Below are 22962 nucleotides of genomic sequence, written 5' to 3'. Positions count from 1 at the left end.
GGCCTGGGAGCACTTAGGGATCGTCCAGAAGGAGCTGCGGGAAGTGGGTGATGAAAAAGTAATTTGCCCTCCACACCCTCTTGTCACCACAAGTCTGAGCTTGACCATGACACAGAGGGAAGCACGGAAAAAAAAGTCATTTATCTTTATATGTTTGTGTTGTTTTGCTGAATACAAAGAGAAACTCCTCTTAACTCTTACTGTTCGAAGAGGTATAAATCTGAAGAGAATAAATCTGAGGAAAACATCAAAGATAACTTATAAATACGTGAACCCAGAGATCAACTTTCTCCATCTGCACTTGAAAACAACATGTCCATTTCTTAGGTAGCACTCTGCCTTTTTCTCAAGGGCAAATATGTGTCTTAGTAGCAGCTTTATTGACCCACATTACACGCAGCATATGAATCGATTGTTTCCGCTGGATTCCTTGTGTTGCAGCTTGAATTCCGCAGTGAAAACTGACCTGAATGGATATTTTTGCTTAAGAAAGGACAATTAACCAAAAAATGAATTTGATGTAATAAAAATGTGTATCATCATGTGATACTGTGATATTCCATACTGCATTTATTGATAAAATCTGCACAATGACTCATGACTTCTTCTCTGAGCCCCTCCCAGATATCTGAGCTCCTCGCATCTGATGCTTGAGACTCTCCGGATGACGTTGGATGCCATGGACACTAGGAGCTGTGCGACACTTTATCTTTTGTGGAAACGTCTGCAGAGAAGAAACACCATACTGCTTCACCGCTACGGTAAACGGTACAAGTTAACAAGTAAACATAAACATGTCCGGTCTCCGTATGGTGTGCTGTGAAACCACGCAAGACGACGTTTTCTAATCTGCAGACGTTTCCACAACAGAGTGCAACATCATGGTGAAAAGAAAAGCCTGTTACTTCTGTGTAAAATACGGCGACTTGCGGCCGGTGCTCCCAGCGTGTCACAAAATGATCCTGTGGTGCGATTAGGGTGTATGTGTGTGTGCTTACTCTGAGGTGGTGGGACACCCCCAAATCAAGTCCATCTTGTTTTCATATTGATTTAATAATACAGACATACAGTACAGTTGAGAATTAAGAGTAAAATGTGTTTTGCTCACTACCTATAGTCAGTTTTACTTAGTTTATCACTTTTACTAATTTAAATCCAGAAAATAAAGTAAACATAGGGCAATTTCCAGAATTATTATAGCATTAGTGGTATTAGGGTGTACGTGTGTGGTGGTGGTGGTGGTGGGGCCCAGAAACAAATTCATTTCAAGGCCCCATAAACACTTGCGCAGGCCCTGTATTTTAATGGATGTTTTCATATTGATTTAGTAACACAGGCATACACGTGGACGTTCATGTGGACGAAGGGAAAATTCCCCCCCACTTCACACACTGATTACATTACTGTATAGTTGAGAATTAAGAGTAAAATGTGGGGTTTGTGCGTCCGAGGGGAGGAAGTGCTCCTCCCCTGTCTGCTGTGACGCAGGCGGCGAGAGCAACATGGAGCCAGACGGTACTGCGCATGTCCGAGAGAGAGAGAGCGAGAGAAGGAGAGAGAGAGAGAGCAGGAAAAAAGTGTCAGAGACAAAGGAGAGAGGAGGCTTTGGGAAAAGAGGAGAGACACATTCACACTCACTCTGGCTTCTTAACCTTTTTTGTTGTTTCTCACAGCGCTTCGTTAGCACATTCGTGTTGTTTCACCACCGGAAGTTAACGTAACCAGGTGAGTCCTCGCGGCGACACAAGACCAAGTTATGAGGCGTAAAACACACACACACACACACACACACAGAGCAGCTTGTGTTTTTGTGTCTCGTAGAAGAAGAGCCACAAGTACAAATGTGACTGTTACTGTCATGGAATTATCTCCACCTGTGTGTTTGGTTCCTGAGTCTAACAGCAGACATTCGTCTGTGACGCTGTCTGTGTAATGTGAGTGTATGATTCTGTGCTATTGTCATGTTTTTTTTGCTAGCGTACTGAGTAGCCTGCTTCCTCTTATACACAGCACACACTGCTGCAAATGTTTATCTTCTTCTTCTTCTTCGTCTTCTTCTTCTTCTTCTTAGACAGCACTGTAGCAGCTTCATCTGTCAACAACAACAAAAAGAGGTTGTTCAATGCAGAGGTTCTCAATTTACATGATAGAATGTTGTATATTCATTCCTTTATTCATCCCACCCCCCTCATGCATATCTCTTGGAATAATATGACAATATATTAAACTATTTTGTGAGCTATTGCAAAATCATAAAAAATCACCTTCAGTGGACCTATGTGAAAAGTTGTGCCACTGACCCCCATTTGAGAACCAATTATTTCACTGTTTCTAGCTGCTGTTCACTTGCAGTAGGTTGGTCACTTTTGTTTGTGTAACTTGGTGGTTCTCAAACGTTTTATACCAAGTACCACCTGAGAAAATACTCAGCTCTGAGAGTAAAAATACAGTGGTGTAAATAGACTGAGCAAAGTCGGCTACGGAATTCTCACAGGAGGCAGATTTATCTCTCATCATCCTCCTCTTCCTCACATATACTTCACACACTGGTGAGAGATAAGGTGACTCTAATTGTTATTAATTGTTTGTTATTTGTTTCATTTTCTACACACTCCCGTCAAACTTCGTCATCTCCACTCTGATCACATACCCTGTTATATACAGTAGAACAGTTAGAGCAGTATTTCTGACCATCAGAGGAAGCTCGCGCAGCACTTGGTGGGACACGTACCACAGTTTGAGAGTGGTGTAACTAAATTACAGATCCACAACAAAACTAACGGCTTTTCTCCCTGGTGTTCCTCAGGCTCGGTGTCAGACTCCTGCTGCATCTGTTCCAGTGGAAGCGAGGCCTTTATGGTCAGCAGCCAGTCAGCTGATGGAAAGAAGTGCAAAGCTATATAGTCTCAGTGACTGGATGGAAAGAGCTGTCAACACACGCTAACCCAGTGAGAATGGAGGAAGTGGAAACGTACAGGGATCAACCAGTGGCTCTTTGATTGACGCCACTGCGGCGTGGCTGGTGGAGTTATTCTAATCTGGAGTGTGTTTTTTTTGTTTTGTTTTTCCTCTGCCAATCCTATCTGAAGTTCCAGTCATTGTCCGCACCCTCCTTGTGACCTTTCCTCACGTTCATCCTTCAGAGAGAGCAGGTGTTGCTGTGTTAAACAACGACAGGTCTCTTTTACCTCACATACCCCGCCGCCCCCCACCCCACCACCACCTCTCTCTCAACCGTACGCGGAGACACACAGGCTCCTCTCCTCCTAGTGGCTGAGAGGTTGCTATAGCAATGGTTGCCGTGATGCAAATGTAGCGTCCTAAAAGTTGTAGTTGTGGAGGTAGTGGCGGGGTGGGAGGAGGTGGCAGAGGCAGAGGCGCAGGTGAACATCCAGGGATGGGCAGTGCTCCGTACCCGGCCGGAGAGTGGAAAGGGAAGGGGAGAGGCGGCCTGCAGGAGCTGGGCTGTATGCCCTGGAAGGTTAGCAAGCAGAAAGGAGGTGGAGGCGGCGGTGGAGGAGGAGAGGTGGTGGTCGTGGGAGCAGAGGAAAGGAGGAGTAGGGATCCCAGGGACTCTCAGCAGCAGCAGCAGCAGCAACAGCAGGATCTCTCATCTTCCTCCTCCTCCCTCACCCCACCAGCACCTACTCAATCCTCTCTGACACCTCCACCCATTTATCACGAGAAGCAGCGGAGGGAGCTGTGTGCCCTGCATGCACTCAACAACGTCTTCCAGGACGGGACAGCTTTCAGTCGAGACACCCTGCAGGAGATATACCAGAGGTGAGCTCTTGAACCAAGACATAACAATATATAAAGTTGCTGTCAAGTTGAAATCTGTGTGAAATACAGTAGCTCTATTATATCCAGACAGCTGTTACTGACCTAGATTAGAGCTGCAACTAATAGTTATTTTCATAATCTGTCAATAATGTTCTCGATCAATCGAAAAACGGGAAAAATGTTGATTATTGTTTCCCACACTTGGAAATGATGATGTTTGAAAAAACATTCAAACTGATGAGCTATCTAAATAGTTGACTAATCTAAAGTCATGTAAAAATAGACAAAGAAGGAACTTTTCCAGTATCACTCAACGCCGTGGTGGTTCCCGTCTGACATGATTCACTCTGGTATTTATTTATTTTTAATACTCTGGTTGGAAAATAACCAGAATTTCTACATATCTTCATTACTTCACCAGTCCGAGTCCATGGCTTTGACTGCAGCGTTGTGAAACTCAAACACCAAAAGTGTCGTGAATCATCTTTACTGTGGTCCTGTTGCAGGCTCTCTCCCAGCACTCTGGTGACGCCTCACAAGAAGAGCATGCTGGGAAACGGGAACTACGACGTAAATGTCATCATGGCAGCGCTGCAGACCCGAGGGTTTGAGGCAGTTTGGTGGGATAAAAGAAGGTACAGTATTTAGAGCTTGTCGTAAAAATAACCGTCACTACTTGTACAGTGTATATACGACCTCTGACCTAAGATATTCCCCTGAGAGGTCAGTGTGAGGGTCAGGCATATCTTAAACCAAAGGAAACAAAACAATCTATATTTGTCTCTGATGTTTTTCAATTTTCTTTTTAAAGAATATGCACGATTAGGCTGTGACATCTGCAGTACAGGAACATCTGTTTCACCCTTCTGTTACGTCCATTGGCATGCGTACATTACCGTAACTCCCTAGACCTTTAATATCTCGAAAATTCATCATCATGTCAGCTAAGATTGCTACAGCATCCCCTGCATGACCAACATGTGGAGGATAAAGCGGTAAAGGGTGGATGGATACCGGAAAGCAGAGAAATAGAGCTTTGCACCCATATACTTGTCATTACGGTAGCCCCTCAGGACTTCCGCGCAATGATCGCTCAATCACAGACGGAGATTTACACGCGGTTGTGACGTCAGCTTCTCAGCACCCTAATTCCTAAACGGTTGAATAACTACCAGATATCGAAAAGTTGAAGTTATCTTGGAAAAAAGGGGCAGAAGAACTCACTCGTTGAAAGTTTTTTGACAATTTTACACCCATAAAATCTAAATAAATCCATGCGGCCTGAATATCGTGATAACCATAAGCTTCTTTTTGGATTATTTTTCTTTTTACTGAAGGGTCATAGCTTTTTTGTGCGTTTAAAACAGGGGGAGTCCTTTTCTCCACACGAAAAACACTGCTCCTCAAATGCCACATTTACATTCCATGCCTGATTTCCATATGTAACATGTCCGCCTAAAGGCTAGTTTGGCTCAAATTGGTGTAGCACAAGCAACACCATTGTCACTCTGGCTACAGCAATGTTTACACCTGACCCGGAAGATATTTTCAACACGGGCCGGTCATTTACGGTCATGGACCAAGAGTGAAAAGAGCATTTTCCCATAGACTGAGGGAAAAAAGAAGTATGTCGGAAATAATGCATATTCGAGCATTCAAATGCTTTAAACATAAACAACTTTAATATTTTGGAAAAAACTTCTCCCTGTGTCCTCCTTTGCACTGCAGCAAATCTAATCAGTTGTTGGGTCTCAAACAAACTCTTTGATTAGTCAGCATTTCTGTCAATTGACAGTCCGAGGCGGTTTTTATCAGCGTTCCTGCTGCCCCTCCACCATCATCATTAGTCCTGTTTGTTGCTGTTGGACAACAATAACAGCCACAGACTTTACTTTTATCGGGAGAACATTAATGTTATCAGAAAAGCCATATTCCCGTTCCTCTGTCTCGGCCAAAACAGGAAACAAAAATCAAAGCTGCCCCCTCTGATCGAGAGACAAAAACAACAACTCCTGCTCGGCGCTGCTGACTGATGCAACGCGGTGGGGAGTAAACCTGTAACTGGTGGTAGTGTAAGCATTCCTTGGAGATCTGTTTTAAGTTTCTAACTAAAGAATCCATAAATTAAAGATTGTTTGCTCACCGCAAAAATACTCTTTACACATGAATGTTTACTTCAAAAGTTGTTTGTTTTAGGGTTTTTTTTATTTTACTTTTTGCATTCTTAAACATCGCAGGATAGATATTTGCAGTGGTATTTACTCTCTGAGGACTTTCTAGTTTGTAAAAACTAAACATTGTACGTATTTTTTTTGTCCTTCTAAACTCAAGATGGATAATAACCTTGAGATTGCGAAGCGTTAGAAGTGTGGGAACACAAAGCTAAAGCACACAAACTTTGCATCTTACCCGGGATTCACAGTGAACAGTGGTTAGCATTGTCGCCTCACAGCAAGAAGGTCACCGATTCGGATCACGGTTCGGGCCTTGTGTGGAGTTTGCATGTTCTTTTCGTGACTGAGACTCCTTTAAGACAAAAACAGCAGATTAGGATTAGGTCAGTTGGACCCACTTATGTCAGATGACCCTTATGTGATTAGAGGTGTAGAAAATGGAGGGATGTATGAAGTTGTTTTAAGTTTATTTTCATACATGAAATTAGGCTCTGACCCAATTCAAATCCCGAAATTTCTCCTTCTAATTTCTCAAGATGGAAGTACAAAGAGTAAACATGGTTTTTGTTCCTCCAGGGACGTCGGCAGCATCAAGCTTACCAACGTGACAGGCTTCATTCTCAATGTGCCATCCAACCTGCGCTGGGGGCCGCTCCGGCTGCCACTCAAACGCCAGCACTGGATTGGAGTCAGAGAGGTGGGAGGAGTCTACTACAACCTGGACTCCAAGCTGCGAAGCCCTCAACCCATCGGCAACCCGGAAGAGCTTAGGTGGGAACGGTGTGAAGTGTGTGTGTGTGTGTGTGAGTGTGTGTGTGTTTGTGGTTGGGTGGACATGTGCTCACCATGACAACTGTTATCAGGTTATCTCATCACTTCCTTATTTCTTTTTTGTATTTCCACCATGAGAATTACACAGTAAATGGAGGCTTGTTCTGCTCTGGTGAAGCTATTGCTCTAGTGAGAGAGATTTCTAGTGTAACAAGGCTATTGTTGAGTTATCACCAGGTTCATATGGTGACAGAATGTCAGGGAAATGTTCCAATGGAGCTCATGTGCCCCAAAGAAAAATGTAATTGAGGGTTCAAGTAATATAGTGCAGGGTTGTTTTTTTTTTTTGAAGAACACAACTGCCAGCAGAGACACACAGATACAAATTGTGTCACTTGTGTCACTTCATCTCGCTGGAGACACAGAAATTGCTGGTCCACTGCTGCCTTGTTCGGCAAGTTTGTGCCTTTTCTTTTTGGTAAAACTTAATCATGGATTTCAAACACTGAAGTGACAAAAAAAAAAAAACATTTAAATGTACTGACGGAGGCAGCAGTGGATCAACAACTCCTGTGTGCCGTTATGTACAATCACTGATTTTCTCAATGGACTTTAGTGTGGGAGAGTGAGTGGTTTGCACACTTCAGTTCCCTGTTTGAGACATAGCTACATGCATATTCTTAAGATATCTGAGACTGAAGCAGACACAGATTTTAGGCCCTATCCACACAGAAACGGAACAAAACGTAATCTGTTTCTTTGTCGTTATTTAAAAACAGCAGAAAATACCCCCCAAAATGACTTTAAATGCTGTAGTACGTATGCCAGGTCTGAATGTGGCGCTGTAGTGGACAGAATTAACCAAAGCAGAGCGACTAAGGAAAGAATGTAAAAGTTAGCATAAAGTGTGTAGACATAACACAGAGGAGAGGAGGATGACAACCACGACAACGAAGAAAGCGAGAGAGAGGTGGGACAAAGACATCATTGTTTTCCCAAAGTGGTTTATATTGGTTGTCTACATGAAGCAGGTTTACTAATTCTAAACAACCTCTTTGTTTAATTTTTGTTTTTTAAGTTTTCTTCCAGCTTCATAACTGTGGCTTTTTGTTTTTGAACACAACCTAGGAAGTTTCTGCGCCTGCAGCTGCGAGGGAAGAACTGTGAACTCCTGCTGGTCGTCTCGGAGGAAGTGGAGGCGCATCAAACGTGGCGCTCCGACGGCTAACGGTTCAACCAGCCGCTCACAGATGTCCCAACAGGCCAATAATCCCAGGACAAAATGGGAGAGGAAGTAGAAGCGTGCGCTGCTAGACACGCGGATACACACCTACAGACTTTTTCTTTTTTTTTTTTGGCTCCTTTTTTTTGGATTTTGTTTACACGACCATTGCTGGGCTCTAATCTGATGAGATGCAAAGCAGTGAAGGAAACAAACACTTTACAGGGAGAATCACAGACTTATTATTCTGTTTCTGCTCTTTTTTTGTGTTTTTATAAATATATATATATATATATATAATGACTATTTTTCAGTGTCAATTTTGACACTGTTGATTTTTCTTTTTATTGTTCATATTTGCAAAGTCATGGAGATTCAGGCAGAACGCCGTTTATCTGCCCCGTCCCCCGTCAGTGACTCTCCCTGCTTTAATCGTGATGTTCATTACCGTGTCGGCGTGTTTCCGTGTCCACCTGTACGTCGTGAATCTCCCTCTATCTGTGCATTCACCTCCGTCCTTCTCTTTCACCAAAGTGTGCCCCCCTCTCTTTGCCACAGCGTGACTCCTTCTCACTCCTCCTCTTCCTCCTCTCAGTCGCTGTTTTCACATCGGTGATATTTCACGCTGCCAATTTTCTATTTCACCCCCTTTTCAAACACTTCTTTTCCGGTACAGACTGAGCCTGCAATCAGCAGAGGCTGTGCTGTCACAACAGTTTTACAAGGCAACAAAGCAATGCAACACCCAGGCCAAGCACTCCCTCTAGTGGAGGTTTTGCCTCATTTCCCCCCCCTCCATTTCTTGCTTTTTCCAACTGGCAACTACAGTACACTTCCCAGCCCAAAAAAGACAAGTCAAATACTCTAAAAATCTGTGCTGTACAAGCCTGTGTTTTAATCTGGGTTTTTCAGGACAAAGTTCAGCATGCCCTCCTCCTAAAAAAGGTCAGCTGACAAGATTTTTCAGGCTTATTCTAATAGAACAATGTCATGATTTATCAAATTGTAAAAAGAGTGGTTTAGAAGGCATGAGTCGTCATTTTCATACATGGATTGGTCACCACAGAGTCCAGACTTTAGCTTTATTGATAATCTGGATTTATTGATAACATAGGGGGTCAAACGCTATCGTATTATACAAGATCTTGCTGTAAAATGAATGTAAAATGTGGATTGAAATACCATAAAGCGAGAGAATGTTTAGGGTATAAAGGAATGAAATCCGGTTGTGATCAAAGATATCATCAATTCTAATGACGATGATGATCCTTTAGTACATTTATACTGTGTATGTAAAAAATTCAAATTCAATAGTTAAAGGTTTAGTAAATAATTCCAAAAGGCTCATCAGCAGATTGAGTTGGTGCAGTTGTCGTGTGCAGCACATAAAAAAAAACATAATCTGGTTAATCTACAGTATGAGTCGATGGTCAGAAAATGAAAATATCTTTTAAGTTTAAGTGTTTGCTGCTTCATGTCGTCTTTTAAGACAAGCAATCAGGAATATTTGATGAAAAAGTCTGTCACTCGGTGTACACATCACCCATAAGAATCTGATATCCTGTTTTTGAAGCCTCCAGAATCACGGTTTGCAACCAGGCTCCTTATTGCACAACACAAGCGTTCAATTATTGACTTCCATTCAAATGGACAACCAATGGTAGTCGCCCTCTGGTGGCTGTTCAGTATATTGCTACTCCTGCGTTGGCTTTTGCATGGAAACTTTTTTTTTGTTATGTACAGTCCATGGTTGCAGCCTTTTGCCGCTTCTCCACTACATGGCCCCGGCACGACTCAGCACAGCTTGGCATGTTTTTTGTTTTTTTTCGCTTTTCCATTAGCGATAGTACCTGGTACCTGTTTTTTTAGTACCTGCTTTGGCGAGGTTCCAAGCGAGCTAAGCCGATACAGTGCGTGACCAAACTGTAGATCAATTAAAATGACTTAAAGAAGTTAATCTCCCAACATTTAGCAAAGGTCAAAATCTCAATATTTAACAGAGGATTCTGGTGTATTTAGCGACAGCTGGGAGTTGGGACCATGTAGTGGAAAAGCGGCAGTAGTGTAGATGTTATGTGGTAACTAATAGACTTAATCTGCTGATGAGAACCATTTCCCACTTTGCAGTTTCAAAAACTCAGTAAACTAACTTTAATTCTGTCATATCACTTGTTTGTTTACAACCACCAAATATAATTTGAGAGGAGACTTAATTTGGTCCTTCTTTTTGTCCAAAGGATTTCCACCTCTGTTTCCCTCTGTAGCACCGCTGAAGAGGGAAACTTCCGCTGAGCTCCTCCTCTTTCTCTTAAAAAAAAAACCTGCCAAATCCAGCTCTGACAGGACGTCGCAGTTTGTCCCGCGGAGTCTGTCTCACTACAGTCCACAGTGATCAGTGAAGTTTTTTAGTTGCGGGTTGTTTTGGTGTAAAGTAAAGCTGTCGGTTTGAGAGACAGTGCAGTACGACTGAGTATTGGATTTAAAAAAGAAAGAAAATAAGTGGAAAGACAGGTGAATGTTGACTGATGTGAGTCGTGTTGGTCGTTTATTGTGAAATGGGCTTTAATGAAAGTGTCGCCGTCGTTGTGGTTCTCGGATCAGATTTGTACCTAAACAAGTGTTGTGTGTTCACGACAATGTTGGCCTTAACTTGTTTACATTAGAAAAGAAATGATATATAAATATATGTGTTGCTCTGAAAGATTAAGCGAGGCTGTGCAGTTCGATGCCATTTCAGGAGATTTTTTCCAAAGCACCAGTCCTAAAGTTAGAGGAGAAGCAGCTGACGCTCAACCCCCAGATTAGCTAATAATCTCCTGCTGATGTTCTCACGTGTGCAGCCAAGGACTTTATGTTATTTGAATGATTTTTTTTTTTATAAAGATGATATCACATGATGTATTTTTTTTGTTTTTTGTTTTAAATGGTGCATGCCTTATTTTTTTTTAAAGGAAACTCGATTCCAGTCCGGTCTGCAGACGTTTAGTGTCACGTTCAAGTGAAACATCAACAGGGTTGGGGTCTTTGCACGCATTCACGTCATTACTCGTGTCTCACAAGTGCATTCAACTTTTATTTTTATTTTTTTTGCCATGACAATCTGTTTGGCTCTTTTTGTTTAAATGGAATCTTGATTATCTCTGTTTTTTTTTTTTTTTGGTTTATTTTATTTTTATTTCAATTTTTTTTTGCATATAAAAGAATAAAAAAGCTTATAATGGCACTTTATGTATAAGATGTGGTGTGGGTGTGTTCACTGCACTTATTGCTTCTACATACATTTTGACTCATTCGTTTCTGGTCCTTTTTAAAACATGAAAAACTGTTGCTTCAAATCAGTGTTTTTCACCTGCCTTTTTCCCCTCAGAATTCTGACTTTTTCCCTCAATATTCTGACTTTAATCTCAGAATTCTGACTTTAATCTCAGAATTCTGACCTTTTTTCTGATTTAAATCTCAGAATTCTGATCTTTTTCTCTGACATTAATCTCAGAATTCTGACTTTTTCTTCTCAGAATTCATACCATAATACTCTTCCCTTAATAATCTTGAAATGATATTTTTATATGCTCTGCTTCAGGTCAGGGGTCAGGGTCATGTCCTTTGGGGCCCCTCCCCTCTCTCGTGAAAAGCCCCCCTGGTGTGATGAAGCTGCTGGTGGTGCGCGTCCACTCTTCGAGAGCGCGTTCTCGGCGGCGGGCGCGCGCGTTGGCGGTGTGCAGCAGATGTGTCGCAGATTTTTGTGAAGTCACCGGACGCGCAGTAAGATCCAGCACAGAGCAGCATGTTTGCATACATGAGCTCCTGAAGTGCGAGAGGAGGAGAGAAGGAAACACGGGGAAGCGAGGAGGAGAAGAAAAAGCCCCGGGGAGAAACGCTGTCATCCCCCGCTGAATGTTAGCACAGTGTTCGCATCTAAAAGCTCAGAGATGGAGCTGTCAGCGATTGGAGAGCAAGTGTTTGCCGTGGAATCGATCGTCAAGAAAAGAGTTCGGAAGGTAAACACTGACGTTCGTGTTTGTGTGTGTGTGTGTGTGTGAGAGAGAAAGAGCGAGAGTGGAGGAGGCTACTACTTCTGACAACAACAAAAACAGCAGCAACATGGCTATAGAGTGTGGTGTAGTATTGGAATAGGTGTGTAATATTACAGTGACATCATGATGTTTTCATAAGTAAAATCAGGTCATAACTTGGTAGTAAGAATGTTCTATTAATAAGTAACAATAATACCATGTTATTTCCAACATAATATCCAGGTGATAGCTTGATAACAATGATAATACGAATAATAGTGTATTAATAAGGAGGTGATATACCCGTAATATCATGTTATGTACTATATCCAGGTAATGACAATAGCAACAGTGTGTTAATAAAGACATAATATCCCATTAATGCAATGTCATTTTGATTATCCAGGTCATGACATTTCTAACAGTGTGTTAATAAGATAAGATAATGTCATATAATAAAAGTAATATCATGTCATTGACATTTGCTAGGTCATTAAATGGTGATAATAGTAGCTGTGCATGAATAAGAAGAGAATATCCACTGCAATACCATGTTATTTACAATCTCCAAGTAATAACATGACAATATCAATAGCAACTGTGTGTTAATACGGAGATTATATCGACATATTGACACAGATTGACATTAACCAGCTAATAAAATGGTAATAATAGCAATACGGTGTCCAAATAATAACATGGGAGTAGTGTTGTGTTAATAAAGAGATTATATCACTGTAATGTCATGTTATAACCAATATCCAGGTAATAACAATAGCAACAGTGTGTTAATAAGAGATAATATCACAGTAAAATCACGTTATTGACATTAGCCAGGTAATAACAATAGTAATAGCGTGTCAATAAGGACATATTTTTCAAACTAATAGCTTGGAAATAACAATGGATAGACTACAGTGTTTACAATTAATATCAGCCAATATCTTGGTAATAAATGCAGTAATACTGTGGTAATAAGTAGAACGTTTTTTGATAAGTTCTTTCCAAAGTAATATCCAGATCATTAATTTACTGTAGGCACCAAAGTTAATAATTACCATTTAATTTAAGTTGAAATACACACATTGTCCCACTGTTTAACGTGTGTTGTTATTGTGCTGCTGCAAATGAACATGTGATATGTTCTGTTTATTAATTCACCTTGTCCTGAGTCTGTTTGCTGTTTGAGTTGAAGGACACTGACGTCACTGATGTTTCCTCTGATTCTATAAAAAACATATTAAAAGAGCCAAAAAAATGCTCCAGCGAATGCAGAATATCTACATTGAATAATGTTGAGGCTGTTCATGGTTTAATAATACAGCCTGTTGATTTTGTTCCTCTTTTTCCTTTTTATAAACTCCCTCAAAAATACCTCGAGTGATAACAAAGTTTGGCTTCAGATTGAAAACCGTGGTCGGCTTGTGATATTTACTCAGTAACAGAACTGCCAGTCAGAGTCTTCCTGTTTTCAGCAAAAGAGCAGAAAGTGGAGCCAATCCAAATTAAGTGGAACGCATGAAGACAGAAATGAGAATTCATGTCTTCCTTTCTTTCTGTAAATGTTTTATTACTTTGAATTTATTTTGATTATATTTGACTATATTCTGTATTGTTTTTTGTTCTCCTAAAGGAACCATGAATGCCATATAGCTGAAAAGAGTGTATGAAATACAGCAACAACAAAAAAATACAGTAACAAAAAAACAATAAATTATATGATATCTTTAGACTATGTTGGCTGTAAAACAAAAAAATCTGGGTTTTTATCTGCAGCAGAGGATGTAAAAATATATTTTTATATTATAATTTATATTAATAATATTGTTGAGATATCATAGACTTAAGCTGGAATGTAGATTGATTTCACAACCTCATAGAACCACACTTAATAAGTTTTTGGGACATTTGTTGACTGTCGGAAAAGGAAAGACAACATTTTGTAAAACAAACCATGTTTGGTGTAACTGCTACCGTAACCATGCCAAATTGTATTGCAAATATATTAATATTATTCACTGACTATCTACATGTAAATAAAAATATCACTATTTGAAGTGCCAGCACTTTGAAAGGTGCTGATTCACCTCTCTATCACACACACAAGCAATATTCCAACTTGGATTTGAATTCACATTGTTTGGTGAGTGAAATAAATAATTTTAATTTTTCCTATTAATGTCACGTTTTAATGTTGATATTCCAGGATATGTTGCCATCAAGTTTCTAACGTTAGCCATCCATACGAATCATTTACATCTCAACATTCGCCGACAAAGATTATATCTAAGGTATTAACTATACTTTTTTGCACTTTTGCTGATAAAGACTATGTCGAAGCTCTTATCTGTATGTTTATCTCTGTATTTTGGCAATTTAGCTAAGTCGCTAACGTTAGCAAAGCTGCTAACGTTATGTTGTGGTTCGTTTATCGGTGTAATATTATTGTTAGTTAGTTCGTTTTATTTTTAAAACCTACAGCGCTGGGGAGGGTGTAAGAAAACCTCTTAATTATTATCTGAGATCATATTCATAAAACACTCATTTGTGTGTGAACTTAAAAATGATGATACGTCACACGTTTATTTTCAAGCGCGTGTCATCAAATTCATATTAGGCACGAGTTTCCTTTGATACGTCATCAAATTCAATGACACGAATGTCCTTTGATACGTCATCAAATTCATAACAGGCACGAGTATCCTTTGATACGTCATCAAATTAGTGTCCTTTGATACATCATCATTTATATTCTAAGTGCTAGTCTATCTGCCAGCTGCCTACTGCTACAGGTAACTTCCACGAGAAGCACAACTCAGCACGAATTGAGAAGAGAGAGAGGCTAGTTTTATTGCTCCTACTGTATTTTATTTGTATATTTTATTTTCATGCCAAGTGTGTTTTAGTTTTTTTCTCTGCACTTGATTGACTCACCTGCAAAGATGCTGTGTGTTCATTACAAGTTTTTTTCCAAACTGAGCTACGACACAGTCAAGTTCGAGGGGCTGCACATCACCCTCAACCAGCTCAAAAGGCAGATTATGGTGCAGGAGCGGCTCAGCCCAACACACTGTGACCTGCAGATCACAGATGCACAGTCTCGAGAGGAATATACAGATGGTGACGCTCACATCCCGATATACTCGTCTGTGATAGTACGACGCGTTCCAGTTGTTGGCGGGAAATCAGCTGGCAGGGTGCCTAAGATTGTTGTTTCACGCAGAGAGCGTTGTTACACACCGTCTTCTACACCTGCTGTATCTTCTCGTGCGTTGCCACTCGCTAAACTTCTCAAGACTGCCGACATTTGTGATACAAATGCATCAGAGGAAGACAAGATTACAGCCATGATGCATCAGTCCAGCTCACTATATGGCTCTATGTATTACTCCAAGGGGACAGTTCGACCTCCACCTGCCAACTACACCTGCTTTCGCTGTCTAAAGCCGGGTCACTACATTAAGCATTGCCCCATGCTGATGGTCCAGGTTCAGAATGGAGAGGTTCCTAAGCCTGTGAAGACCAGTAAGGGTATTCCTCGCAGCTTCATGGTGAAAGTGGAATCAGGAACCAAAGGGGCCATGTTAACCAGCACTGGAGAATATATGATACCTGCCATACATGCAGAAGTGTACGCACGAGAGAAGAAGACGCATACTCCCTGTGCTCCACCCAGTGCTCCACCCAGTGCTCCACCCAAACCGCCATCACTGAAGGTCAGTTCACATCCAGCTCCTGAAGAACTTCTCTGTCCAATCTGCAACGATTTAATAAGAGACGCCGTCACCACGCCCTGCTGCGGATACAGTTACTGCGATGAATGTATCCGAAGTGCACTGTTAGACTCACAGAAGCGCTCCTGCTTCACCTGCACAAAGTCACATGTCTCCCCCGATCACCTCATCCCCAACAGGTTTCTTCGACTGGCTGTGAATGACTTCAAGAGCATCGTGGGGTATAACACCACCACGACACTCGCACACAAGCAGGTGCAACATGCACGTCCGGCGCCTCAGAGCTCTCAGTCCATCAGTCGACCAGACAACGTCAACATGCTGAGCCATCGGCATGGAAGTCGCTCCTCTGTGGACAGTAGGAAGAGGAGGAGAGAGGAGGACCGCTCTGTACCACAAGCTCCTTCTGGAAAGCTGAGGAGAATTCCTGTGCTTGGTGGTGATGTCCGCCCACATCCACACCTTTCGGACCGGCATCCGTGCTACAGACTCCTACTCACAAGAATGATATAACTCTCCACCCCTTGTCCTTCCCTTACACCTTTTCTCCCCATCCTTGCATGAAAACCATATATTTTTTTGAATGATTTAAAGATAGGTACATTTTAAATAAATATTATTGTGTGAACTTCATTTACATCTTCCCCTGTGTGTTTTTTCTGAAGGTTCAGTTAGGTTATTTATTTCACAGTTTTGTTTTCTTTCTAGCAAAATGTCAACAGAAAAAAACAGTCTCCAGTTATTTTTCCATCAATAAATTCGTCTTAAAGGGATAGTTCAGGGTTTTTGTATGAGGTTTTCCCACATCATTCAACTCTGACTTTGCTGAGTGTGTAGCTGTTTCTGGAAAAAGGTTACACAAATGTACCAGCTCCCGTGTCACTAAGAGGTAAAAATTAAGATATTGTTGACTTTAACAGGTGTAGATTGTGTTGCTTTCACACACACACACTGCTTTTCAGTCCACATTTATGGTTCATCTAAGGGAACAAAATACAAAACATTATTGAGTGCGATAAAACCAGAATAAATTTAAAAAAAGAAAGAATAAAGAAAGAAGCAAACAAACAAACAACAAAGGAAAAGACAAAGAAGAAGTAAGAAAAAAGGACAACAATCAGAATGATCTCCAATAAACTTGATTGTTTTGCCATCAACGAGATTCATCTTCCATAATTGATCCACTCCATAATTTCTACTTCCTGAATTCTTCCAGCCAAGTAGTTATAGATTTTACTATGTGAAGTTTTGACAAAATCTGACTCATTTTATCTCCTCATTTGAATTTGGTGTTGGTCACATCAGCTCGTAATGTCAAGGTTTATTATAGGATGTATAAATGTTTTGGTGTGTGTGTGTTTGTGTGTGTGGGATAAACCACTGTGTCACTGAGATTGAACCTAATGAAACCCTAATGTCTCCGCAGGGAAATGTGGAGTATCTGCTGAAGTGGAAAGGATGGCCTCCAAAGTAAGTAACATAATTGGTGAAAGGAATGGATTATATAGGACTATTGGATTGTGATGTGAATATGTACACTTACTGGCCACTTTATTGGGTACAGAGGACATCCAAAACGTTCAAAACCAACAACCAGGCCACATTCAAAGTCACTTAAATCCCATTTCTTCCTAATTCTGATGCTCAGTTTGACCTCCAGCAGGTTGTTTCAACTTTGTCTCCGTGTAATTTGACCAATTAGGGTTAACAAGAAGTTGGACTGATGTGCCTAAGAAAGTGGCTAGTGAGTGTATATATTAAGTATTCAAGCTTTATGTAACTATTCACTATTATGGAGATATAAAATAATTAGAAACCATATAGAAACCAAACTATATTAATTACTCTTGGTGATTATGTTCTCTATTAATTAGTCACATGTTTTGTTGAAAAATGTTTTATAGTGAAGATGTTTTGTTATGTTCACAGACCAACAATATTCAATATCCTGTCACAGCGAGGCAGAACTTTGATTTCAGTTTTATAGATAAAACAGACCCACTCGTATTATACGTACCACGTCCACATACGTAATGACATCACATGCTCTTTTGAAAAAGTGAATGGTAAATGTAACGAACACATCATTAATAAAAGCTAAGAGATATGTTTTATGCCAGCATGAAGTCATACACTTTTTTCTGTTGTGTTGCAGATACAGCACATGGGAACCCGAGGAACACATCCTGGACCAGCGGCTGGTGCAGGCCTACGAAGAGAAGTAAGTTTCAGTTCAACATGTCACTTGTGCCACATGAAGAGCAGCCTGAGGACTTGACTCACAGTGGAGAAAGAGTAGGTCATGTTTCTTTGAGCATTATTTTCATCATTAAAACTCAGATCCAAGACCGGTCTGCTGCTGGTGTTCCCAGCATGTGGCCTTGGATGGTGGAATGAAATTGGAGATGGGGGTGAGAAAAGTTGTGCAAAGGGAATCTCCATAATAATCTCCAAATGTGGTCTGTTATTCGATACTGAGCTGCCGCGCAAAGAAGAACAGTAAAGCAGTAAGCTTCAGTTAAATTCAGCAACTTTGAGCAGTTATCAACAAAACACAAGAAGTATGTAGATCTCATATTATTGAAATAGTACAAATAGAAAGAAAGATGCAAAAATGCTTGGTTGAGTTAAAAAAAAAAAACACAACCCTCTTGGTTGATCACCATGATAGCATGCATTATTGCATTGAAATTACTTATAGCTATTTTATGTAAAGTGAAAAAAAATATTCAGTCTCAAGAAGCCCTACTCATGTTGACGTTCTTCATAAAGTGTTTGCCCTCTTCCCAGAGAGCAGAGAGACAGAGCTCTGGGCCACAGGAGGAAAGGATCCAAAGGCAAAAGACTCCATTTGCAGGTAAAATTAATTAAATGACTTTAATAATCAGAATAATTGTCAACAAACAAGTCGAAGAGAGAAAAGTCCTCATGCTGGTGATGTTTCAGGTTGTCCATCCCTATGTACCTAAGAATGAAGGAATAAATAAATGAATATTTGTCTTAGTGTTGCTGCATTGTGCCATGTTCTTCGTCTATATAATTTATTTGAACAATGACAGATGCATTTCCTCTGCTCTGCTTTGGACTCAGGATTCCGTCTACACCATGGATCTTCGCAGTGCTCACAAGACACCAGAGACGCTGCCGCCCCGCCTGCGTCTCTCCCTGACGCGCTCGCGGGTCTCGGAGGACGAGGACGAGTCGTACGACGATGACGACGACGACGACGAACAACAATGTCACAGGAGCAAATCCAGGAGGCCACGGTTCAGGTACTTTGACTCAAATCCTCCGAGTCCAATGCTGGAAAACTGGGAAGGTCTGGAGGAGGAAGAGGAGGAGGAAAGGGAAGAGGAGACGGTAGAGGCTGAAAAGGAGACGACAGAAGACTTCTTTAATGGTAAGTGTGTCAGTTGGTCAGACAGTAGAGTTATAATCACCATCAATGTTGAAGGGTAACTAAACACCCTCTTCTGAGGTTAAATCCACCCAGTACTTGATTTTGAAAAATGTTTTCTCCCCAGTTTCCTCCTACAATCAAACACGTATGTCAGGGTAATTCGCTCTGGTGGCTGTCTACTGCTTCTAGTTCTAGGAAGGTTCCTAGTATAGGTTTGCTAAAATGCAGAGGACGGGACTCATAATATTACCTTAACTGCAACATATGTTTGGTTTCACTCTGCCCTCCTGTCTCTCTTTTTCTGTGTTTCTTCTCCCCCTCAGGACAAGAGAGGACAGACAGGTGGTGCGCCATGGCCGGACCAGATGATGTCACTGCATCAGAGGAGCCGGGCGACGCGTGGAGACCCATCCCTTGTCCAGGAGAGGTGACCGTCACAGACGTCACCCTTAACGCCCTCACAGTGACTTTCAGAGAGTCAAGAATGGCCAGTGGCTTCTTCAAAGGCTGAAGGTTGTGAGACGTGATGAGGAGAGGGGGGGCGGGGGTTGAAAGCATGAGCTCTGCAGCGAAGGCTCTGGTTTTATCAGAGTGTGTTTAAAACCTTGGATAAGCGGCAACATTGGCGTTTCTGTTCCTTCTTTGCAACCACTTTCTTTGTCAGTCGGGTCAGTGGTTTTGTTTACATGCACAGAGTCACCTGAATGTGAGGTGCACTCCAGGTAAAGTTATCTGTAGGTGGTTGTCACCTAACACAAGGCATTAGATCTCTGTCAATATTAGTGGCTTTTAAGGGTGACAAAAGGAAACATAAACGTGTGGAAAAGTAATTTGCGCTTAGCTAATTACAGACAGACAGACAGACCACAGAGCCACTAAAAACAAAAAATGTGACAAAACTTTACTCCCACGGAGTGAAGTACTGTCACATACTAAACTATTCCTTTTTTTTGGATCATATTTTCAAAGTTTTTACACTCCAGATGGGAGTTGAACTCACAATCCTTGATTCACATGGCCATAGCTTTATCCATTTCCTCAATTGTCCTGTCTGTGTCAACATATTAACCTATGACTTTTTCGTCACATTTTGGACGACACACGAAACTATGACTTTTTGGCACAATTTTGGACGACGTGCTAAATATGACTTTTTTATCACATTTGGATGACATACTATACTATGACTTTTTTGTCAAAATTTGGACAACATACTATGGTATGACTTTTTTTGTCAAAATTTGGACAACATACTATACTATGACTTTTTGTCACATTTTGGACTACATACTATACTATTACTTTTTTGTCACATTTTGGACGACATACTATACTATGACTTTTTTGTCACATTTTGGACGACATACTATACTATGACTTTTTTGTCAAAATTTGGACAACATACTATGGTATGACTTTTTTTGTCAAAATTTGGACAACATACTATACTATGACTTTTTGTCACATTTTGGACTACATACTATACTATTACTTTTTTGTCACATTTTGGACGACATACTATACTATGACTTTTTTGTCACATTTTGGACGACATACTATACTATGACTTTTTTGTCAAAATTTGGACAACATACTATGGTATGACTTTTTTTGTCAAAATTTGGACGACATACTATACTATGACTTTTTTGTCACATTTTGGACGACATACTATACTATTACTTTTTTGTCACATTTTGGACGACATACTATATTATTACTTTTTTGTCACATTTTGGACGACATACTATACTATGACTTTTTTGTCACATTTTGGACGACATACTATACTATTACTTTTTTGTCACATTTTGGACGACATACTTTACTATGACTTTTTTGTCACATTTTGGACGACATACTATACAATTACTTTTTTGTCACATTTTGGACGACATACTATACTAAGACTTTTTGTCACATTTTGGACGACATACTATACTATGACTTTTTGTCACATTTTGGACGACATACTATACTACGACTTTTTTATCAAAATTTGAATGACGCACTAACCTATGACTTTTCCTGCATGGAGTTTGCATTTTCTCCCCGTGTGTGTGTGGGTTTTCTCAGGTTCTCTGGCTTCCTCCCACAGTCCAAAAACATGCAATGTGGGGATTAGGTAAATTGGACACCCTAAATTGACCATAGGAGTGAGTGTGAGAGTGAATGGTTGTTTATCTCTATCTGTGTGTGGCCCTGCGATGGACTGGCGAACTGTCCAGGGAGTACCCCGCCTATCGCCCGATGTAGCTGAAATTGGCACAGCACCCCCTGCGACCCTCTGGTGGAGGATAAAGCGGTAGATGATGACTGACTATACTATGACTTTTTTGTGACATTTTGGACGACATACTATACTAAGACTTTTTTGTCGAAATTTGGACGGCATACAATACTATGACTTTTTTGTCACATTTTGGACGACATACTATACTATGACTTTTCTGTCTGAATGTGGACGACATACTATAATATGACTTTTATGTCAAAATTTAGACAACATACTATAGTATGACTTTTTTTGTCACATATTGGACAAAATACTATACTATGACTTTTTTGTCAAATTTTGGACGACATACTATACTAAGATTATTTTATCACATTTTGGACAACATGCTATACTATTACCTTTTTGTCAAAATTTGGACAACATGCTATACTATGACTTTTTTGTCAAAATTTGGACAACATGCTATACTATGACTTTTTTGTCACATTTTGGACAAAATGCTATACTATGACTTTTTTGTCAAATTTTGGACGACATTACTTTTCTGTCTGAATGTGGACGACATACTATAATATGACTTTTATGTCAAAATTTAGACAACATACTTTACTTTTTTTTGTGAAAATTTGGATGACATACTATGGTATGACTTTTTTTCAAATTTTGGACGACATACTATGGTATGACTTTTTTTCAAATTTTGGACGACATACTATACTACGACTTTTTTGTCAAAATTTGGACGACATACTATACTATGACTTTTTTGTCAAATTTTGGACGGCATACTATACTATGACTTTTTTGTCAAAATTTAGACGACATACTACAGTATCACTTTTTTTCAAATTTTGGACGACATACTATACTATGACTTTTTTGACAGATTTTGGACGACATACTATAGTATGACTTTTTTGACTGATTTTGGACGACATACCATAGTATGACTTTTTTGACTGATTTTGGACGACATAGTATAGTATGACTTTTTTGACTGATTTTGGACGACATAGTATAGTATGACTTTTTTGACTGATTTTGCAAGACATAGTATAGTATGACTTTTTTGACTGATTTTGCAAGACATACTATACTATGAGTTTTTTGACTGATTTTGGATGACATACTATGGTATGACTTTTTTAACTGATTTTGCAAGACAGTATAGTATGACTTTTTTGACTGATTGTGCAAGACATAGTATAGTATGACTTTTTTGACTGATTTTGCAAGACATACTATAGTATGACTTTTTTAACTGATTTTGGACAACATACTATACTATGCCTTTTTTGACTGATTTTGGACGACATACTATACTATGACTTTTTTGTCAAATTTTAGATGACATACTATACAATGACTTTTTAGTCAAATTTTGGACGACATACTATACTATGACTTTTTTGACTGATTTTGGACGACATAGTATAGTATGACTTTTTTGACTGATTTTGCAAGACATACTATAGTATGACTTTTTTAACTGATTTTGCAAGACATACTTTACTATGCCTTTTTTGACTGATTTTGGACGACATACTATACTATGACTTTTTTGTCAAATTTTAGACGACATACTATACTATGACTTTATTGACTTATTTTGGACGACATACTATA

At 40.1% G+C, this 22962-nt stretch overlaps 3 protein-coding genes across 3 annotated transcripts; all 3 read left to right on the top strand.

Moving 5' to 3' along the window:
* The first annotated feature begins 1558 nt into the window (after positions 1 to 1558).
* Positions 1559 to 8325, top strand: josd1 (Josephin domain containing 1). Its single transcript, XM_058620222.1, has 5 exons — positions 1559 to 1725; positions 2807 to 3783; positions 4290 to 4418; positions 6534 to 6728; positions 7857 to 8325. The coding sequence occupies exons 2-5, from the start codon at positions 3398 to 3400 to the stop codon at positions 7954 to 7956; spliced, it is 810 nt and encodes a 269-aa protein (XP_058476205.1). The 5' UTR covers positions 1559 to 1725; positions 2807 to 3397; the 3' UTR covers positions 7957 to 8325.
* A 3383-nt stretch (positions 8326 to 11708) lies between these two features.
* cbx7b (chromobox homolog 7b) lies at positions 11709 to 20129 on the top strand. The gene is made up of 6 exons (XM_058621306.1): positions 11709 to 11948; positions 17124 to 17167; positions 17853 to 17918; positions 18488 to 18554; positions 18788 to 19097; positions 19421 to 20129. Exons 1-6 carry the CDS (start codon positions 11880 to 11882, stop codon positions 19606 to 19608), a joined length of 744 nt encoding a protein of 247 aa, XP_058477289.1. The 5' UTR covers positions 11709 to 11879; the 3' UTR covers positions 19609 to 20129.
* Positions 14504 to 16262, top strand: LOC131448662 (E3 ubiquitin-protein ligase RBBP6-like). The gene has a single exon (XM_058621305.1). The coding sequence runs from the start codon at positions 14906 to 14908 to the stop codon at positions 16208 to 16210; it is 1305 nt and encodes a 434-aa protein (XP_058477288.1). The 5' UTR covers positions 14504 to 14905; the 3' UTR covers positions 16211 to 16262.
* Positions 20130 to 22962: the final 2833 nt, after the last annotated feature.

This window comes from Solea solea, chromosome 21, assembly GCF_958295425.1.
Source record: "Solea solea chromosome 21, fSolSol10.1, whole genome shotgun sequence".
Classification (NCBI taxonomy): domain Eukaryota; kingdom Metazoa; phylum Chordata; class Actinopteri; order Pleuronectiformes; family Soleidae; genus Solea; species Solea solea.
This window is presented reverse-complemented; position numbering and strand designations above follow the sequence as displayed.